We start from the raw sequence: 15422 nt of genomic DNA on the forward strand, positions 1-15422 counted from the left end.
ATCAGATAAAGGGCTAGTATCCAAAATCTATAAGGAACTCACCAAACTCCACACCCAAAAAACAAATAATCCAGTGAAGAATTGGGCAGAAGACATGAATAGACACTTCTCCAGAGAGGACCTCCAGATGGCCAACAGACACATGAAACGATGCTCAGCATCACTCATCATCAGGGAAATACAAATCAAAACCACACTGAGATACCACCTAACACCAGTCAGAGTGGCTAAAATGAACAAATCAGGAGACTATAGATGCTGGCAAGGATGTGGAGAAACAGGCACCCTCCTACACTATTGGTGGGAATGTAAACTGGTGCAGCCACTCTGGAAAACAGTGTGAAGGTTCCTCATAAAATTAACAGTTGAACTCCCTTATCACACAGCAATAGCACCGCGAGGGATCTACCAAAGGGATACAAAAGTGCTGGTGCACAGGGGCACATGTACCCCAATGTTCATAGCAGCACTTTCAACAATAGCCAAATCATGGAAAGAGCCTAAATGTCCATCAACTGATGAATGGATCAAGAAGATGCGGTTTATATATACAATGGAATACTACATGGCAATGAGAAAGAATGAAATCTGGCCATTTGTAGCAACATGGATGGAACTCAAGGGTGTCATGCTAAGTGAAGTAAGTCAGGCAGAGAAGGACAGATACCATGTTTTCACTCATGTGGAATAGGAGAAACTTAACAGAGGACCATGGTGGACGGAAGAAGGAAAAATAGTTGGGGAGAGGGACGGAGGCAAACCATAAGAGACTCTTGAGTACTGAGAACAAACTGAGGGCTGATGGAGGAGTGGGAGAGCGGAAGGGGGGCGGTGGTTTTGGAGGAAGGCACTTGTGGGGATGAGCACTGGGTGTTATATGGAAACCAAGTTGACAATAAACTATAAGGGAAAAAATAATAAGTAAAAAAGAATTAAAAACTAGAAAAGAAAAGAAAAGAAAAGAAACAAATGGCTAACTGATAGAGATCACTGTCCTCCAGGACATGAGTCTCCATCAGTTTACAAATATCTTAGAAAAAAAAATATCTTAGTAAATTAGAAGAAAAAGACAATCTTATCAATAGCCTAATCTCTAGAAACCTATAGACTCAGTTTCCTTGAACCCCCCATATCACCTCTCATAGTAAAATGGGAAAGAAAGGCAAGAAGGAATTGGTAGGCAACATAAAGCTTCCTGGTACCCTGCAGCCCAGTGACAAATACTGGAGGCTGGCAGAGAAGAACATTTCTCCAGGAACTTCCTACTGTCTTAATGTTAATGCTTTGCTAGAGGGAAAATTGCCTTAGCCTGACAATAGCTAGGCCTCCTGTACTCTGTAAATCTTCTTTAGCAAATGAAAATCTCTTTGAAAACTTCCCTTGACTTCACCTCCTCCAAGGCCATTGAATCCTGTATAATCAGTCTTTCTTCACAACCCAAGTGCAGCTCTTTCTGCCCACGGGCCCTGTCAGTGTGCTTTAATAAAATCACATATTTACACCAAAGATGTCTTGGCCCAGACCCCCCATCACCCCAAAACTTCATCACTGGTTAAGTGGTGGTGAGAGCACCTCAACCCTCTCCAGCTGCCTGGCCCTGGCTGGGCCTCTGCCATCGGACCTGCTGCGGTGGCTGAACATGGGTGTGAGATGTGGCCCATCAGTGCGCTAGGAGGCAGGGGCAAGTGGTGGCTGCTGCTGGTCTGGGGCTGGCCATGGAGGCAGGAGCTAGAAGTGTTCAGTCAGAGCTGACTCTGCTTCTTGGCTTCCATCCTTTTCTGGGGACCACAGTTCCTGCAAGTGATGCTAATAGGCACCTGGCCTTGGTTCTTTTCTTCTCTCAGAGGGCCCAGAGATCAAGGAGCAGAGACTGGGAACTGGGGGAAATGCATTTATTTAGTAAACTAAGAGGGGTTCCGTGAGCAGGGCAGCATGGGGAGGAGCTAGCTGGCTGTGCAATGAGAAGGGTCTCCTGGCTGTCTCAGTGGTGTCCAGGTTGGTGGGGACAGCTGGGTCGTGCCCTTGGGAGAGGTTGGTACAGGGGGATGAGGAGGTGAGAGCCAGAGGGCACCTGAGAGGGAGTCAGGGGAGCAGTGCTGAGAAAGTGGGACAAACACAGGCCTGGGACACCCCCTCCCAGCTGCACCCTTGCTTCCATCAGAACCGGCTCCAGCCATACTTACCACACGCTCACTCACTCATCGATGCACTGATCTGTGGGGGAAAGAGCGGTCACCATGGACAGGAATGTGTGGGTGGGATCCCTGACCTCCAGGGCCCCTGTCCTGCCCCTGGGCTGCCCTGGGCCCCAGGCTGGCCCAGCCACAGAAGCTATGGGGTTCCCTTCAGGGATGGTGCAGCAGAGATGGATGATGGGCAGGGGACTAGGGGACAGGGCCGAAGACAAGCAGACCTGCGTGACAGCCAATCTCCAAAAGGGGCAGGTGAGGCCCAGCCACACTCCTGCTTGGGCACCAAGCCTCCTTCCTGTTTTCCTGCTGAATTCTGACAGCCCCTCAGCCTTGGGGAGGCACCTGCCCAGGCCAGGCTGTCTGAAGACAAGGGCACCTCTCAAGTCAGTGGTGAGCCAGCCCCAGGGCACACGGGGAGGTGGCCCAGGAGAAACAGGCCTGGATGGAGGGGGAGGGGCCAGGCAAGAAGACTGAGGAAACCTGGCCCCAGGTGTTCCATGCTCGTGTGGGCAGGTCTGAGCTCTCATGAAGGAGGAATCTTGGGGCCCAGAACCCTGGGTGCAGCAGGGTCTTCCTGAACCCAGGGTGGCTCCTGGGACTCCAGTGACCGCTGCAGGGGCCTGTGTCTCTCCTCTTCCCCCTTCCTGGTGTTGTCCAGGCAACACCAGGCCTGGACAGTCCCCATGTGACCTTCTCCTCTCCCCAGCTGGTGATTACCGTTGGGGATAGTGAAGACGATGTGCTCATCGGTGAGGCCCAGGGATTTGGCAAAGCTGATGAAGTTCTCCTTCAGCTCAGGAGTCAGCTCCTTGGTCCTCCCTGTGGCCAAGACGGCTGGTGAGTGACTGATGAAAGGTCCGTAGATATCGTGGAACCCGTGAACAAGGCCCCAGACCCCTTCCTCGTGAGGGGTTCTGTAGAAAGACCTCTCTCTTGCCTCCCAGGGCTCAGAGTGAAGGGCACCTTGGGGGCTGGGTGCAATGGGCCTCTTCTACCCCAGCATAGCCAAGAATTGGGTCCCAGAGGGCTTAAGACCCACCATAGAGGGTGATCTTGAAGTACTCCTGGTTGTTGTAAACTTTCTTGAAGAACACCGTGGCGACCTGGTTGTAGTCTGTGGCCACCACTCGTACTGTGTAGCTCTGTATTCCAGGGTAACCTGAGTGGGGGACGGTGAGGGGTCAGCCCTCCCTGGCCCAGCAGAGGGAGCTATTGCTTCCTCTCCGGCCTCCACAGGACAGCATCTGTGTGGAGGGGCAGGGAGGTCTATGCCTCCAGGGACCCACCCCACGCAGGACTCACGCTTAATGTTGCCCAGGTTGAATTGGCCTGGCTGGAAACTTGGGAGGAATGTTCTGATCCAGTGGTCACAGTGCTGGTTCCTGTGGAAGCAAGAGATGGGTGGGTAAGAGTATGACAGTCCACCATGCCACAGCAGGAGGTCTGCCCCCCACTCCTCAGATGGGTCTGCTCTTCCCCACTGAGCCCATCCCTCTCTATCCCTGCCTACTCTGCCCTGAGCCACCTGACCTGCTCAGACTCTCCCCCTACACCTACTGTCCTTCCTTCTTCCGGGCTGTTTCCCCTAGGTGGCCTTCCTTCCATACTGTCCCTTTCACCCAGGACATTGGTCTCCTATTCTTTTTTTTATAAAGTTTTAAAATGTTCATTAATTTTTGAGAGAGAGAGAGAGACTGGGGGAGGGGAGAGAGGGAGACACAGAATGCAAAGCAGGCTCCCGGTTCTGAGCTGTTAGCACGGAGCCCTACATGGGCTCAAACTCAAGAACTGTGAGATCATGACCTGAGACAAAGTCGGAGGCTTACCAACCGAGCCACCCAGGTATCCCTGTCCCCAATTCTTATCTTGAGGCTTCCTGCTGTAACCTCTTCTGGGGGAATCACCACCTAGGGTCTAGTCTGCTGGATGCCAAAGAAGCCCTTAGCTGTTGGGCCAACCCTGATGTCTCACCTGCATCCCATCTAATCCCCTGTGAACCTAGAGCTGATCTCCCCATCCCTGCCCTTCTTCTTCTCTCTCCATCACAGATGCTCAAGCCCCATTCCCAAGTGCCAGAGCCAGAAATGCAGGGAGCTGAGTAATCCTGGGCTCCTCTCTCTAGGTCCTAATCTGCCCCCACTCTGGTCATCTCCCACCTATGACTGATCAGCCTCCTGGGCTGTGCACCATCATTCCTCTCCTGGCTCTAGCCAGACCCATTCCTCACCAGTACCTGACCCCTGCCACTGTGGCCTCTGCCCCCCTCCAGGCCTCCCACCAGCTCCTGCTCAGGGCAGCCATGCTATGGCTTGCCGTTTCTTGAAGAGGTAGATATCTCTGACTCAGTCCACCAGCCCTTCCATGAAGGTGCCAGGCCTCCTTCTAACACAAGTTGGTTCCTCAAAGGCCAGCCCACAGACACCTCCCTGGATGCCCTTGACAAAGGCCTTGGTGGGACTCCAGGCTGGTTCCAGTGACCCTCCTCCCATTCTAGGACTCCCCTGTTCTCTTTGGGAGAGAGTCTGTGTCCATCCCCAGTACTGTCTTGTGTCTGTGGTGAAGTGACCAAGAAACGTTGATCTAGTGAATGAGACAAAGAATAAATAAAGGTTCGTGTACCCTGCAGTACAGATGAATAACCATCTTTCAGCTTTGGTGACCCCTTGGCTATGGCAGCAGTCTGTCTCTTGGACCCCCAGGGCAGTCCTCTAGGCCCCCCCTGCCCCCTAGGAGGTGGTGGCTCTCACCGTAGCAGGGTGGAGGTGACATTGTAGCTGCCGTCTTCCTTCAGCTTGTAGGTGGTGGCGTACATCTTCAACTGGCTGTGTTCTTCTCTTTTAAAGGCATTCCCTGCCACTCCTAAGACGTACCATTTCCCCTGGAACTACAGCGGGGGCTGATGACAGGCAGAACCAGGAGCAGCCTCAGGAGTCCTCCCACTCCATTCCTGCAGGTGCCTCTCGGCAGCCGGGCTCTGAACCAGAAGCCCTCTAACTGGGCCACTGGAACCAAGACTGGCCACACAGGCTGGGTTGATGAAGCCAGCAGGAGCTGGTGACCATAGGTCAGGTGGGAGCCCTGAGTGTGTCAGGGACAGAGTGACCCTTGGCAAGTAGCTAACTGGCTTCCCTGAGCCTCAGTTTCCTCATCATGTAGAGGGCCTAAAGATGTTCCCACATTGCAAGGACTGCAAGAATTATGGAAGAGAGTGTGGACTAGGGGAGTTCTGTTCATCTGACCCTCTTGTTAGCAAGGTTGGGTGCAGATGGGGGTGTGGGGTGTGCCTTCCATCAGAGGACCCCAGGGCAGACTGAGCTAAAGCCTGAGGCCATCCTTCGTCTCCTCTCCTCTGTTCACACTCATCCCGGGGCTTCCCTGCAGCTGCCCCTCCAGGCTCCTTACCTGGTCATCCTGGAAGTCAGGCTGCAGAGGAACCCTGAGCAGAGGCGGGGCTGGGATCAGGTTTGGGGTGGCGTCCCGAGCCTGGATCTGCAGGGCCCCCAGCAGGGCAAGGCCCAGCCATAGGAGACCTAGGGCCATGGCTTCAGGGCCGAGGAAGCTGGCACTGCTCTGGATATCAGCTGAAAGAGGAGGTGAGTGAGGCAGTCTGGGGGACCCTTTTATGGTCCTCCTAGGCAATGGCTCACCCCAGGGTGGAGCGACTAACTTTTGCCAAATCCAGGAAGGGTGAGGCAATTGCCAGCAACTCATGCTGAAACTTTTGGCAAGCTCTCTGCCTTTTCCCCAGGTCAGGATTATGCAAGATGAGGGGCAGGAAGGTCGGGGGGGGGCATTCCCCATATTTCCACACCTCGGCAGGGACAGTGACTCCCTCCACAGTCTCTTCCCCCTGGTTAGCCCTGTATGTGTTCAGGGGTCTCAGCTGTTACCTCTGACCTCCAGGAACCTCTCTGCTGGGGCCCAAGTGCAGGGAGGGGTAAGTGCGGTGGGGCCCCCTTTCTGCACCTGATGAAAGCAGAGAATGTGTCACTCCAACAGAGCCCGGACTGCTTTGTGGTTCTCCAAAGGGACAGGGAAGGGGAGGAGCTTAAAGAGGACATTCCTGGCAGGGAAGGACAGTGTGTACCCTGTGCTGCTCATGGACCTCCCAGGCATCCACACCAGGCCCTGGCACAGTGAGACATCCTTCCCCTCCCCCTACCACCAAGGCCTACTGGGGAGGGTGTCTGGTGAGGGGGGGCAAGCTGAGGGCAAGACACGTGCTAGCATGCCCCTCTCCCAGGTGGGATCTGGGTGACAGCGCTCAGGTCCTCCTGGCTGCCCCAGAACAAAGGAAAACAAAGAAAACAAATGGTTAACCGACAGCGATCACCGTCCTGCAGGACCTGAGTCTCCATCAGTTTACCTATGTCCTAGGACGTTAGGAGAAAAAGGGATTCTTATCAATAGCCTAATTTCCAGAAACCTATACTCCGTTTCCTGGAGCCCTGTCGTCACCACCACCCCCCATAGTGATGTGGGAACAAAGGCAAGAAGGAAATTGCAGATGAATTTCTTTATGACCTGCAGCCCATTTACACATTCTTGAGGCAAATATGGAGTATATCATGTCTCCCGGAAGTCCCTCTTGTCTCTTGAGCAGATGAAAATCATTTTAGAAACTTCCTCTTGACTTCATCTCCCCAACCCCAGCCAGTCACTCTTCACATCCCCCATGCAGCTCTTTGGGCCCTGGCATCCTGTCCCCATGCTTTAATAACACCACATTTTGAGCACCCAAGACATCTCAAGGATTGTTTCTTGGCCATCATGTTCAAACCCCCAGCATTCTAAAGCCCATCATGCTCGCCTTGAGTCAGCCCCTCCCCATCTCCACGCCCCATTGGCAGGGTGGACCTAGACCACAGCTGGCCCCTAAGGGACGTGGCCCCTCCTGTGGGCCCAGTGGACAGAAAGCCCAAGCTGGGCAAGCCTGCCACCAATGAGACAGCTGGACAGAGCAGAGCTCTGAGGCTACAGGCCCAGTTCCAGCTTGTTGGGGTCAACAGAGGACATGCATCTGCACTGTGTAAAAAGGAGTGGCGGGCTGGGACCCCAACGGGGGCTCTCTACCCTGCTGCTCTGGACACCGGGTGTTTTGGGTCCCAGTGAGTGCAAGGACTCAACCTTATTCTTTTTTTAAAAAAATTTTTATTTTTAATGTTTTTTTTAATTTATTTTTGAGAGACAGAGAGAGACAGAGAGAGAGAGAGAGAGAGAGAGAGCAGGGGAGGGTCAGAGAGAGAGGGAGACAAAGAATCCAAAGCAGCCTCCAGGCTCTGAGCTAGCTTTCAGCACAGAGCCTGACGTGGGGCTCGAACCCACAAACCGTGTGATCGTGACCTGAACCGAAGCCAGACGCTCAACCGACTGAGCCACCCAGGTGCCCCTCAACCTTATTCTTAAGAGATCACTGATACCATCTGCCATCTCTGGCCATAGTCTTGGACTTTGGAGCTCAGGGGCCTAGGTCTGGGCCCCCAGAAGTTTTCCTGCCGTGGCTGATCCCAGCTTTGTCCTGTAGGGAAGCATTTCCTCATAGGGTTTGGCTGTCCATGGGAGGCAGTGATGGGTCCCAGCCTCTAGGCAGTGTCTACTAGATGAGACTCCCGGGGACTTCAGTGGCTCTTCCACCTCCTACAGGGGAAACAGCTCCCCTGCCCTGGGCTTTGGGTGGTGGGCCCTGAGAGAAGGGACTCTGGGTGTCCTGAGGTGGTGGGTGGGGGATGCCTTCCACCTCCCTGATACCAGAAAGGCCCCTGATGCTCCCTCAGGCTGGTCAGGGTGATGAAAGGGAAGGAAGTGAGAATGAGCAAAGCCTTGGGGTATGATGTTGCCATCAAAGCCGGAGTGCCCCCGAAGGCACCAGTGGCTATCCCCCACCCCTCCCATCCCCACTCACAGCACTGGGAACTCCACCCCTACTCCTCTCTTTGACCTTAAAAGGTATCTTTGAGTTTGCATAACTACTAGATGTGAGGGAGACTGATGGCTAGAGCTCCAGAGAATTTTTTTTAAGTTTAGTTATTAATTTTGAGAGAGATAGAGACAGCACAAGCCGGGGAGGTGAGAAAGAGATGCCGGAGTCCAGCTCCAGCAGTCCAGGGTTCCCTGAAGGATGGACGATATCAATGAAAGGGAGAGAGAGAGACTCGGCTTTCTTTCTGCTCACCGGGCAGGCATCTCTGCACTGACCTGAGCGTCAGCTTTATTTATTGAAAAAATGTATGGGGTACAAAACAGAAGTGGCAATTGCCTTAGACAATGATTTCTGATAACAAATTCTTTGGTATGTAAAAATTTCCCAGAACATAGATTGTTGGAAGACTCATGCATAACCTTTGTCAATAGTGATTGAAGTCAGGTGACTAGATGCTTATCACTTGGGGAAGGAAGGGATCTTTAGCATTCAAATACAAGGCAATGTTTTTAGCAGAGCAAAGGCAAGAGTTAGGTCTTCGTAAGCAGGGGTCAATAGCCTGTTTTTTTGAGGGGAAGAAAAACAGGTTTCCTCAGGAAATGTAATGCTGGGAGCTGCACCGGCCTTGCTGGATGACAGGGTCACAGTAAGGAAATGGCAGACGATGCACGGCTCCTGCCATGAGTGACGGAAACTGGCATCTCCTTCTGCTACTGGTGCTCATGTAAAATTAAGCCTGTTGCTATTGATTAGGCCTCACAATGTTCCAAATCAGACAGATACTCCCCAGATACCTCATGGGAGGAAGCATATTCCCACCCCTATAAAGAGGAAGTTAAACAAAGCACTGCAGATGTTTGTCAAAAGGCTCTTCTATTGAGCTTCACAAACTTAAGACATGGATAATAAAGGGGGCTAAAGAACACAAGAATAATATTTACTCTGGCCAGGAGATAAAGAGCCTAATTTAGGAATAAGAAACAAACAAGAGCCAGGCATAAGTTACTGCACATACATATGCTAATCTGGTGCCCAAGGTGAGGATGGGTAAGAGTAGTTACAACTTAAACTCATATGCAAAGGCCGGCTTGTCTAGGGCGCCTATGGTGCTTACACCTTCAACATCAAAGAACAAGGTTGACAAAAGGTTTATTTACTAACCAATGCAAATACATTCTTCCTCCTGTGAGCCAGACGGAATGCCTCCTAGCCTTGTTTATGCCTGAATCCTAGCGTTATTGTTATAAAATGTGTTTGCTATCTGCTTCTCATGGAAAACATCCTGCTATCTTCTTAGTTGTAAGATTTTCTACCGGTTCAAACAAATGTATATGTTATCTGCTTTTCACTGAGAATATCCTGCTATTCTATGATGTGTAAGTTACCTCATTGTAATTAGAACAGTTCTGAAAAAATGCCTCTGTAAAACCTGTTTCTGCACCCTTTTCAAAGCATCTTTATCCCTGAGAATTATTTGTAAAAATTCCACTTTTTGATGTCATAAGTCTATAAATAAAAGCCCCAAACCTGGCAAGATAGAGATACCAGAGAGATGCCATAGAGATAGAGATGATGTCAGGCTGGTGACCAAGAAAGAAAGAAACTGCATTTTTCACTGACGCTGCTACCCCTTCAGGGAGCCCTGGACCAGCTGGGGCGGGCCTCTGGCAATTTAACATTTGCTCCTATAATCATAAAAGAAGAAACTCCTATAACAAGTTTTTTCACAAGGTACAATTCACATATTTTTAGGCTAAGAAGACAGGTCACTCCTGATATCAGTCAGTCAGGCACTTTGGGGGTCGGTGCTCAAGCAGAAATTGAGTGGGGGTCGAGTGGGTGTAGAGGCTGGTCATCACCTGATGGTGGGAGACCTTGCAAACCTGTCTTACTTCAGAAATGGCTCCGAGCAGAGAAGAGAGAGAGAGAGAGAGAGAGAGAATTCCAAGCAGGCCCCACACTGTCAGCACAGAGCCTGGTATGCAACTTCATCTCAGGACTATGAGATCGTGACCTGAGCCAAAACTAAGAGTCAGACGCTCAACCAACTGTGCCACCCAGACGCCTAACTAGGGGAAAGGCAGTGCTCTGGATCATCAACGAGTCACTGGAAAGAATATTCTAGATTTGAAATGTCATGAGGTAGAATGGCCAATGCTCCTTTGGTGTTAATTCATATCTCTGCTCACCAGGGTATGAACTGGAGAGGTCTTAGGGCCCAGTGTGCAGCCTGAGAAGACCAGGGCCAGGGGAAAGAAGGGACAAGGCCTGGCTCACAGGCCCCCATTGACTCCCTGACCCCCCTCGGCGCTGGCCACCTGCTGCTGGTTTTCCCTTCTGTAAGGAGAGCTGCAAACGAACTGTAAGAGACTCTTAAATACAGAGAACAAAGTGAGGGTTGCTGGCGGGGTGTTGGGCATTAGGCAGGGCACTTGCTGGGATGAGCACTAGGTATTATATGTAAGTGATAAATCACTAAGTTCTATTCCGGCATTATTACACTATATGTTAACTAACTTGGACTTGAGAGGGAGAGATGCCCTGTGGATTCTGTGAGGTGTTGAAAAGAAAACCATAGGCCCAAAATGGATTCACTTATGTTAAGGGCCCCACATCTGGGAGCTAAGACCTAATGCCTAATCTCACTGCAGTTTCAATTCCCCTGCCCCCACTGTGTAACCTTTAATTGGTTGGATTGGAATTTTCTGGTCAGCTCATTGAAACTGATAGACCCTTTCCGTTTCTGTTAGGAGGGTAACCTTGCCTAAAACAATGGATTCTTTGATAATAATTTCCTTTACTCTGTTCCTTCTCTACCTTTAAAAACCTTTCCTTTCCGGCAGCTCAACAAAGCTCCTCTCTGTTTGTTTGATGGGATGCTGACTGATTTCATGAATCATTCAAGAAAATCAATTTGATGTTTTAAATTACTCAGTTGAATTTTTGTTGTTTCATGGAGGCCTTGCGCGCGTGTGCGTGTACACACACACACACACACACACACACACACACACACACACACGGGGTGTCTCTGCATGAGGCCATCTCGAAGTTTCTGACCAAACCAACTCTTCTCTCCGTGCTGGCTCCAGGCCTATCTCAGGCCCAGTGGCCTTGTCTTTCTGTTCTCATCTCTGTGTGGTCTTGGCCTAGGCTGACACCTGGTCATGGCCATCTCGTCCCCCCTTCCTCACCTAGCTGCCTCCTCCCTCCTCTGCTGGCTCAGCCCAGGAGCCGAGGGAGGAGAGAGGAGAGAAGGGAGTGAGGGCTGTCTACGGATTTGAGGCTCAGTGGTGTGGAGTGTCCCAGCTAGACTTTGTGGGCGGGCCCAAGGGCAGTCATGGTCATGGCTGGGGCAGAGGTCAAGCCAACCTGTGGGTACTGGGCTGGTTGGAGCTGGAGGGAGGGGACCAGCTGCGTGTGCCCATCGCCTCTGGCCTTCGGAAGGGAAGTCCTGCAGGCTGGGCTGGGGATAACGGTGAAGAGTTCTTCCTCCCCTCCTCAGAGTCCAACAGGGCTGTGGGGGGAGGGTCATCTCAATATGCACACCTGCCTCATGTCAGTTGAGACTCAGCACCCAGAGGGATGGACAAGGACCATGGTGTAGACCTTCTGCTTGGACTCAGGCCAACTCCCAGAACTCCAGAGTAGACAGGACCCTGAAGGCCACACCATTCACCCACGCGAACCTACGGCAAGCCACACAGAAGTCTTGGGGCCAAGCCCCTCCTGGGAGAAGCCAGGGCTGGGCCTTCTAACCCAACCTCTGGGTCTCTACAGTAACAGCAGAAACTTAAAGGGCATCCACACCTATGCTTCTCTGTGGCAAGAAGCCAGGAGAACTCCAGCTGCACCAGACCCCGCCCCCTGTCTCTGGCAGGTGGTTCTCCTCACTCCACATACCCACGAGAAGAGGCTCCACGGGACAGCAGTGGCCTGTCCTCCCAAAGACGTACCCAGGCCCCACCTCTTGTCTAATCACCCAGGGGAGCAGCAAAACGCTCTCCGACAGGTCCTGCACCTCAGGAATCCCGCCTAACCCCCCAGACTGGTTTCTAGAAGCCTGTGAGCAGTGTCCAGCCCAGCCCATATTTGAGACACCAGCAGCTGTCTCTCCCCTGCTTGAACGCTGGGCAGGACATCCCCGGGGAAGGGGACAACTGGGATTCTGAGAGCCCAGGACCATACCTGGGAGGAGCCTCCAAACGAGATGCTGCCTGGAGGCCAGTCACGGCATTAGGAACTCGTGGTGTCCACAGATGCGCCCTCCTTGGCCACTGCAGGTCCAAGCACCCTGGAGCGGGAAGGCCTGCTCCTCCAGAGCCTTGGCTTGAGGTTCTAGTTTCCGGGAGCAGTTTTCCAACTCCCATGCCTCACCTCTCATGGCAGGGCTCCCCAGGGGCCTCAAGGATCTGCTGGCTCCTGCCCCTTCCACCTGTTGGAGGCCGTTCCTATGGAAAGGCTCTGAAAGGCAGTCCCTCCCTACATCTCCCACAATACACCCACGGGGTTCCTCCCTCTGCAAAGGTCCTTTGGGCCCACGGGGCAGGGGGCAGCAGACCCTGCCATACCAGGTCTGGGCCCAGGACTGCCTTGTCAGTCTGGCCCTTAGGTACCTGGCCCAAACATGCCTCCTAGCTGGGTATCTCTGCCTTTCATTCTGGGGCCTGAACTCCCATGGAGGCTAGAGGGCCATGAAGACCACAGTGGGGACTAGAGGCCACTGCCCTGGGCAGGGTCTGCGGTGGGCATCAGGCATCTAGCAGGTGGGACGTCAACACTGGGCTCCCGTGGCACTGGACAGGAGGTACCTACTTCTCGCTAGGCGAGACCTCTGCTCTTCCCAGCTCTCCACCCTTTCTGTCTGGGCTCCAGTACAGGAAAGCAGATGTCTACCTTGGCCACTCCTGGGTCACCCTCATGCCCCCTGCCCCCCGGGACCTTGGCTGGGCCTGTACTGGACACCATCAAAGGTGATCAAAGCCTTGTGTGAAAGCATGGATCTGGCTCTCCCAAAAGGCTGGTTCTCCTTTGTACCCTGGAGCCAGGGGGGAGGGAAATGAGTTCCAGAAGGGTGAAAAGACAACAAATGTCTGGGAGGCACTCAGGCTCCTGCTGCAGGTCCTCCTGGATGCTCTGGGCGTAGAGCTGCAGCCCTTCTTCCCCTCTGTATTCATCCCTGGTTGAGGAAGGTTGGGGTCATGGTGGATCCTCCTCATACCCAGTGCTTATTTTATTGGCTCAGTCTCTCCCTCTGGGGAAGGGGGTCATGAGCAAGGCTGTGACAGGCAGTGAGGACAAGGTCAGACCCCAAAGGGAGAGCGTATTCAGCTTTATAGGGAGAAGGGGCTGACCTGGGATCAGTGGAGAGTGGGGTCAAGGGTCAGGAGACTGGTGGAGGGGGTGGAGGAAATGCTGAGAACACGCACTGAATCCTCTGCAGACCCCAGAGAGTGCAGGGCACAGGCTGGGCGCTTCCCTCTAGGCCCAGAGTTCCTCAGGTCTTGGGTGGCCACTGGCCTCCCCCCAGGTCAGCGCAGATGCAAGCGACCCTCCCTAATTGCTTGGCCAGGACTGACTGGTTTCCCATGGCTCCTCGTCCCTGCCCATACCCCTTGGTCCCCATTTACGGGAATGAATGCTTAGGTCATAACCACTCATATGTTGGAACCTAATTTTCAGTGTGGTATTTGAAAGTGAGTGAAGGGGAGGTTGGGAGGTTATTAAATAGTAGGGGTGGAGCCCATGTGAATGGGATTAGTGCCCTTATAAGAGACCCCAAAGAGTTCCTTCGCCTCTGCTGCCACGTGCAGACAGCGAGAAAGAGTCATCTGTGAACCAGGACTGCCCTCACCAGACACAAAATCTGCCAGCGCCTTGACCTTGGACTTCCCAGCCTCCAGCACTGTGAGAAATAAATTTCAAAATTTTTTTTATTTGAGGGGCACCTGGGTGGCTCAGTTGGTTAAGCATCCAGCTTCAGCTCAGATCATGATCTCACAGTTTGTGAGTTCGAGCCCTGCATCAGGTGATTTCGTGCCCAGCTCTGGGCTCCACCCTCCACACTCTCTCCCCTCCTCTCTCTGTGCACCTCGTGGGATTCTCTCTTTCTCTCTGCCCTTCGCTCACTCACTCACTCACACTCTCTCACTCTCAAAAATAAATAAATATAGGGACGCCTGGATGGCTCAGTCGGTTAAGCCTCCGACTTCAGCTCAGGTCAGATCTCACATTCGTGGGTTCGAGCCCCGCGTCAGGCTCTGTGCTGACAGCTAGCTCAGAGCCTGAAGCCTGCTTCCGGTTCTGTGTCTCCTTCTCTCTCTGACCCTCCCCCTCTCATGCTCTGTCTCTCTCTGTATCAAAAATAAATAAAACATTAAAAAATATTTAAAATTTTTAAAAAAAATAAATAAATATATTTAAAGAAATTCTTATTTAAGTACAGCTGACACACAATGTTACATTAGTTTTAATGTGTACAACATAGTGATTCAATGTCTCTATAAATTATGCTATGCCCTCAAGTGCAGCTACCATCTGCCCCCAGGCAAGATCATGGACTATATCGCCCATGCTGCCCTTGAGAAATAAACTTCTGTCCACCTAGTCTGTGGTATTCTGTTAGATGTTGGGGCCCCTCCAGGCAAAAAGCCTGCAGAGGTGATTCCACTGTGACGGCAAAGCCTCCGGGGGGAGCGTATGTAATCGCAAAGTCCCTAGCCTTGTCTAGGAAGGCGCTGCTACCCTGGATAACGGTTGGCCCTCCCCCCATTTGAGGATCAGGACAAAAGAACAAAGGTCCTGGGAGACTGGGGTGCAGTGCTGTATGGCCTTTGGGACCCTGCTTCCCCTGCTTGAAAATGTGTGCGCTTGACTGCCTGACCTAAGTGGATCAGAGACTGGGGTTAGTTCTCCTATTATTCATGCCACTTGGTATTTGTGGTTTCAGGAAATGGGCAGATTTTCTGATTGAAACTTCCTCCCTAGTTAGAGGCACCTTACTCACAGACTATTGTTTGAACTTTTAAAGAAAAATAGCTTTGTCATAAGCTTCAGTTAATATTACACTATACACGCAAAATAAGACTCCCGCTGATGTATTTTTAGTGATAAATTATGTTTTTTGATCTTCTGTATTGTACTTCATTTCTGTCTTTAACTTTCTGTTCTCTCTTCCGTGAAAACAATGATCTATTCTAAAACATGTGATTCCTAAGAAGTTGCAAACAATGTAATCATTAAAAGAAAGATGTAATCACCTATGGTATATAAGACACCAAGTTTCACAGTAAAGCGTGGTCTCTTCCACC

The 15422-nt window shown here is 51.9% G+C and overlaps 1 protein-coding gene across 1 annotated transcript; it reads right to left on the reverse strand.

Moving 5' to 3' along the window:
* Positions 1 to 1875: 1875 nt before the first annotated feature.
* On the reverse strand, positions 1876 to 5773 carry LOC115276282 (neutrophil gelatinase-associated lipocalin-like). The gene is made up of 7 exons (XM_029920253.1): positions 5595 to 5773; positions 4940 to 5076; positions 3495 to 3574; positions 3232 to 3351; positions 2910 to 3011; positions 2184 to 2214; positions 1876 to 2071 (listed from the first exon to the last, which is right to left on the reverse strand). The coding sequence occupies exons 1-6, from the start codon at positions 5730 to 5732 to the stop codon at positions 2195 to 2197; spliced, it is 597 nt and encodes a 198-aa protein (XP_029776113.1). The 5' UTR covers positions 5733 to 5773; the 3' UTR covers positions 1876 to 2071; positions 2184 to 2194.
* Between the last annotated feature and the right edge of the window lie 9649 nt (positions 5774 to 15422).

Source organism: Suricata suricatta, chromosome 13 (genome assembly GCF_006229205.1).
Source record: "Suricata suricatta isolate VVHF042 chromosome 13, meerkat_22Aug2017_6uvM2_HiC, whole genome shotgun sequence".
Taxonomy (NCBI): Eukaryota; Metazoa; Chordata; class Mammalia; order Carnivora; family Herpestidae; genus Suricata; species Suricata suricatta.

Excerpts from the sequence above, each read along its gene's own strand:
- LOC115276282 (XM_029920253.1), bottom strand. The coding sequence starts at position 5,732 with ATGGCCCTAGGTCTCCTATGGCTGGGCCTTGCCCTGCTGGGGGCCCTG. Across the intron at positions 5,077-5,594 it reads CTGACTTCCAGGATGACCAG|TTCCAGGGGAAATGGTACGT; the intron begins GTAAGGAGCCTG and ends CCCCCGCTGTAG. Across the intron at positions 3,575-4,939 it reads GTCACCTCCACCCTGCTACG|GAACCAGCACTGTGACCACT; the intron begins GTGAGAGCCACC and ends TTGCTTCCACAG.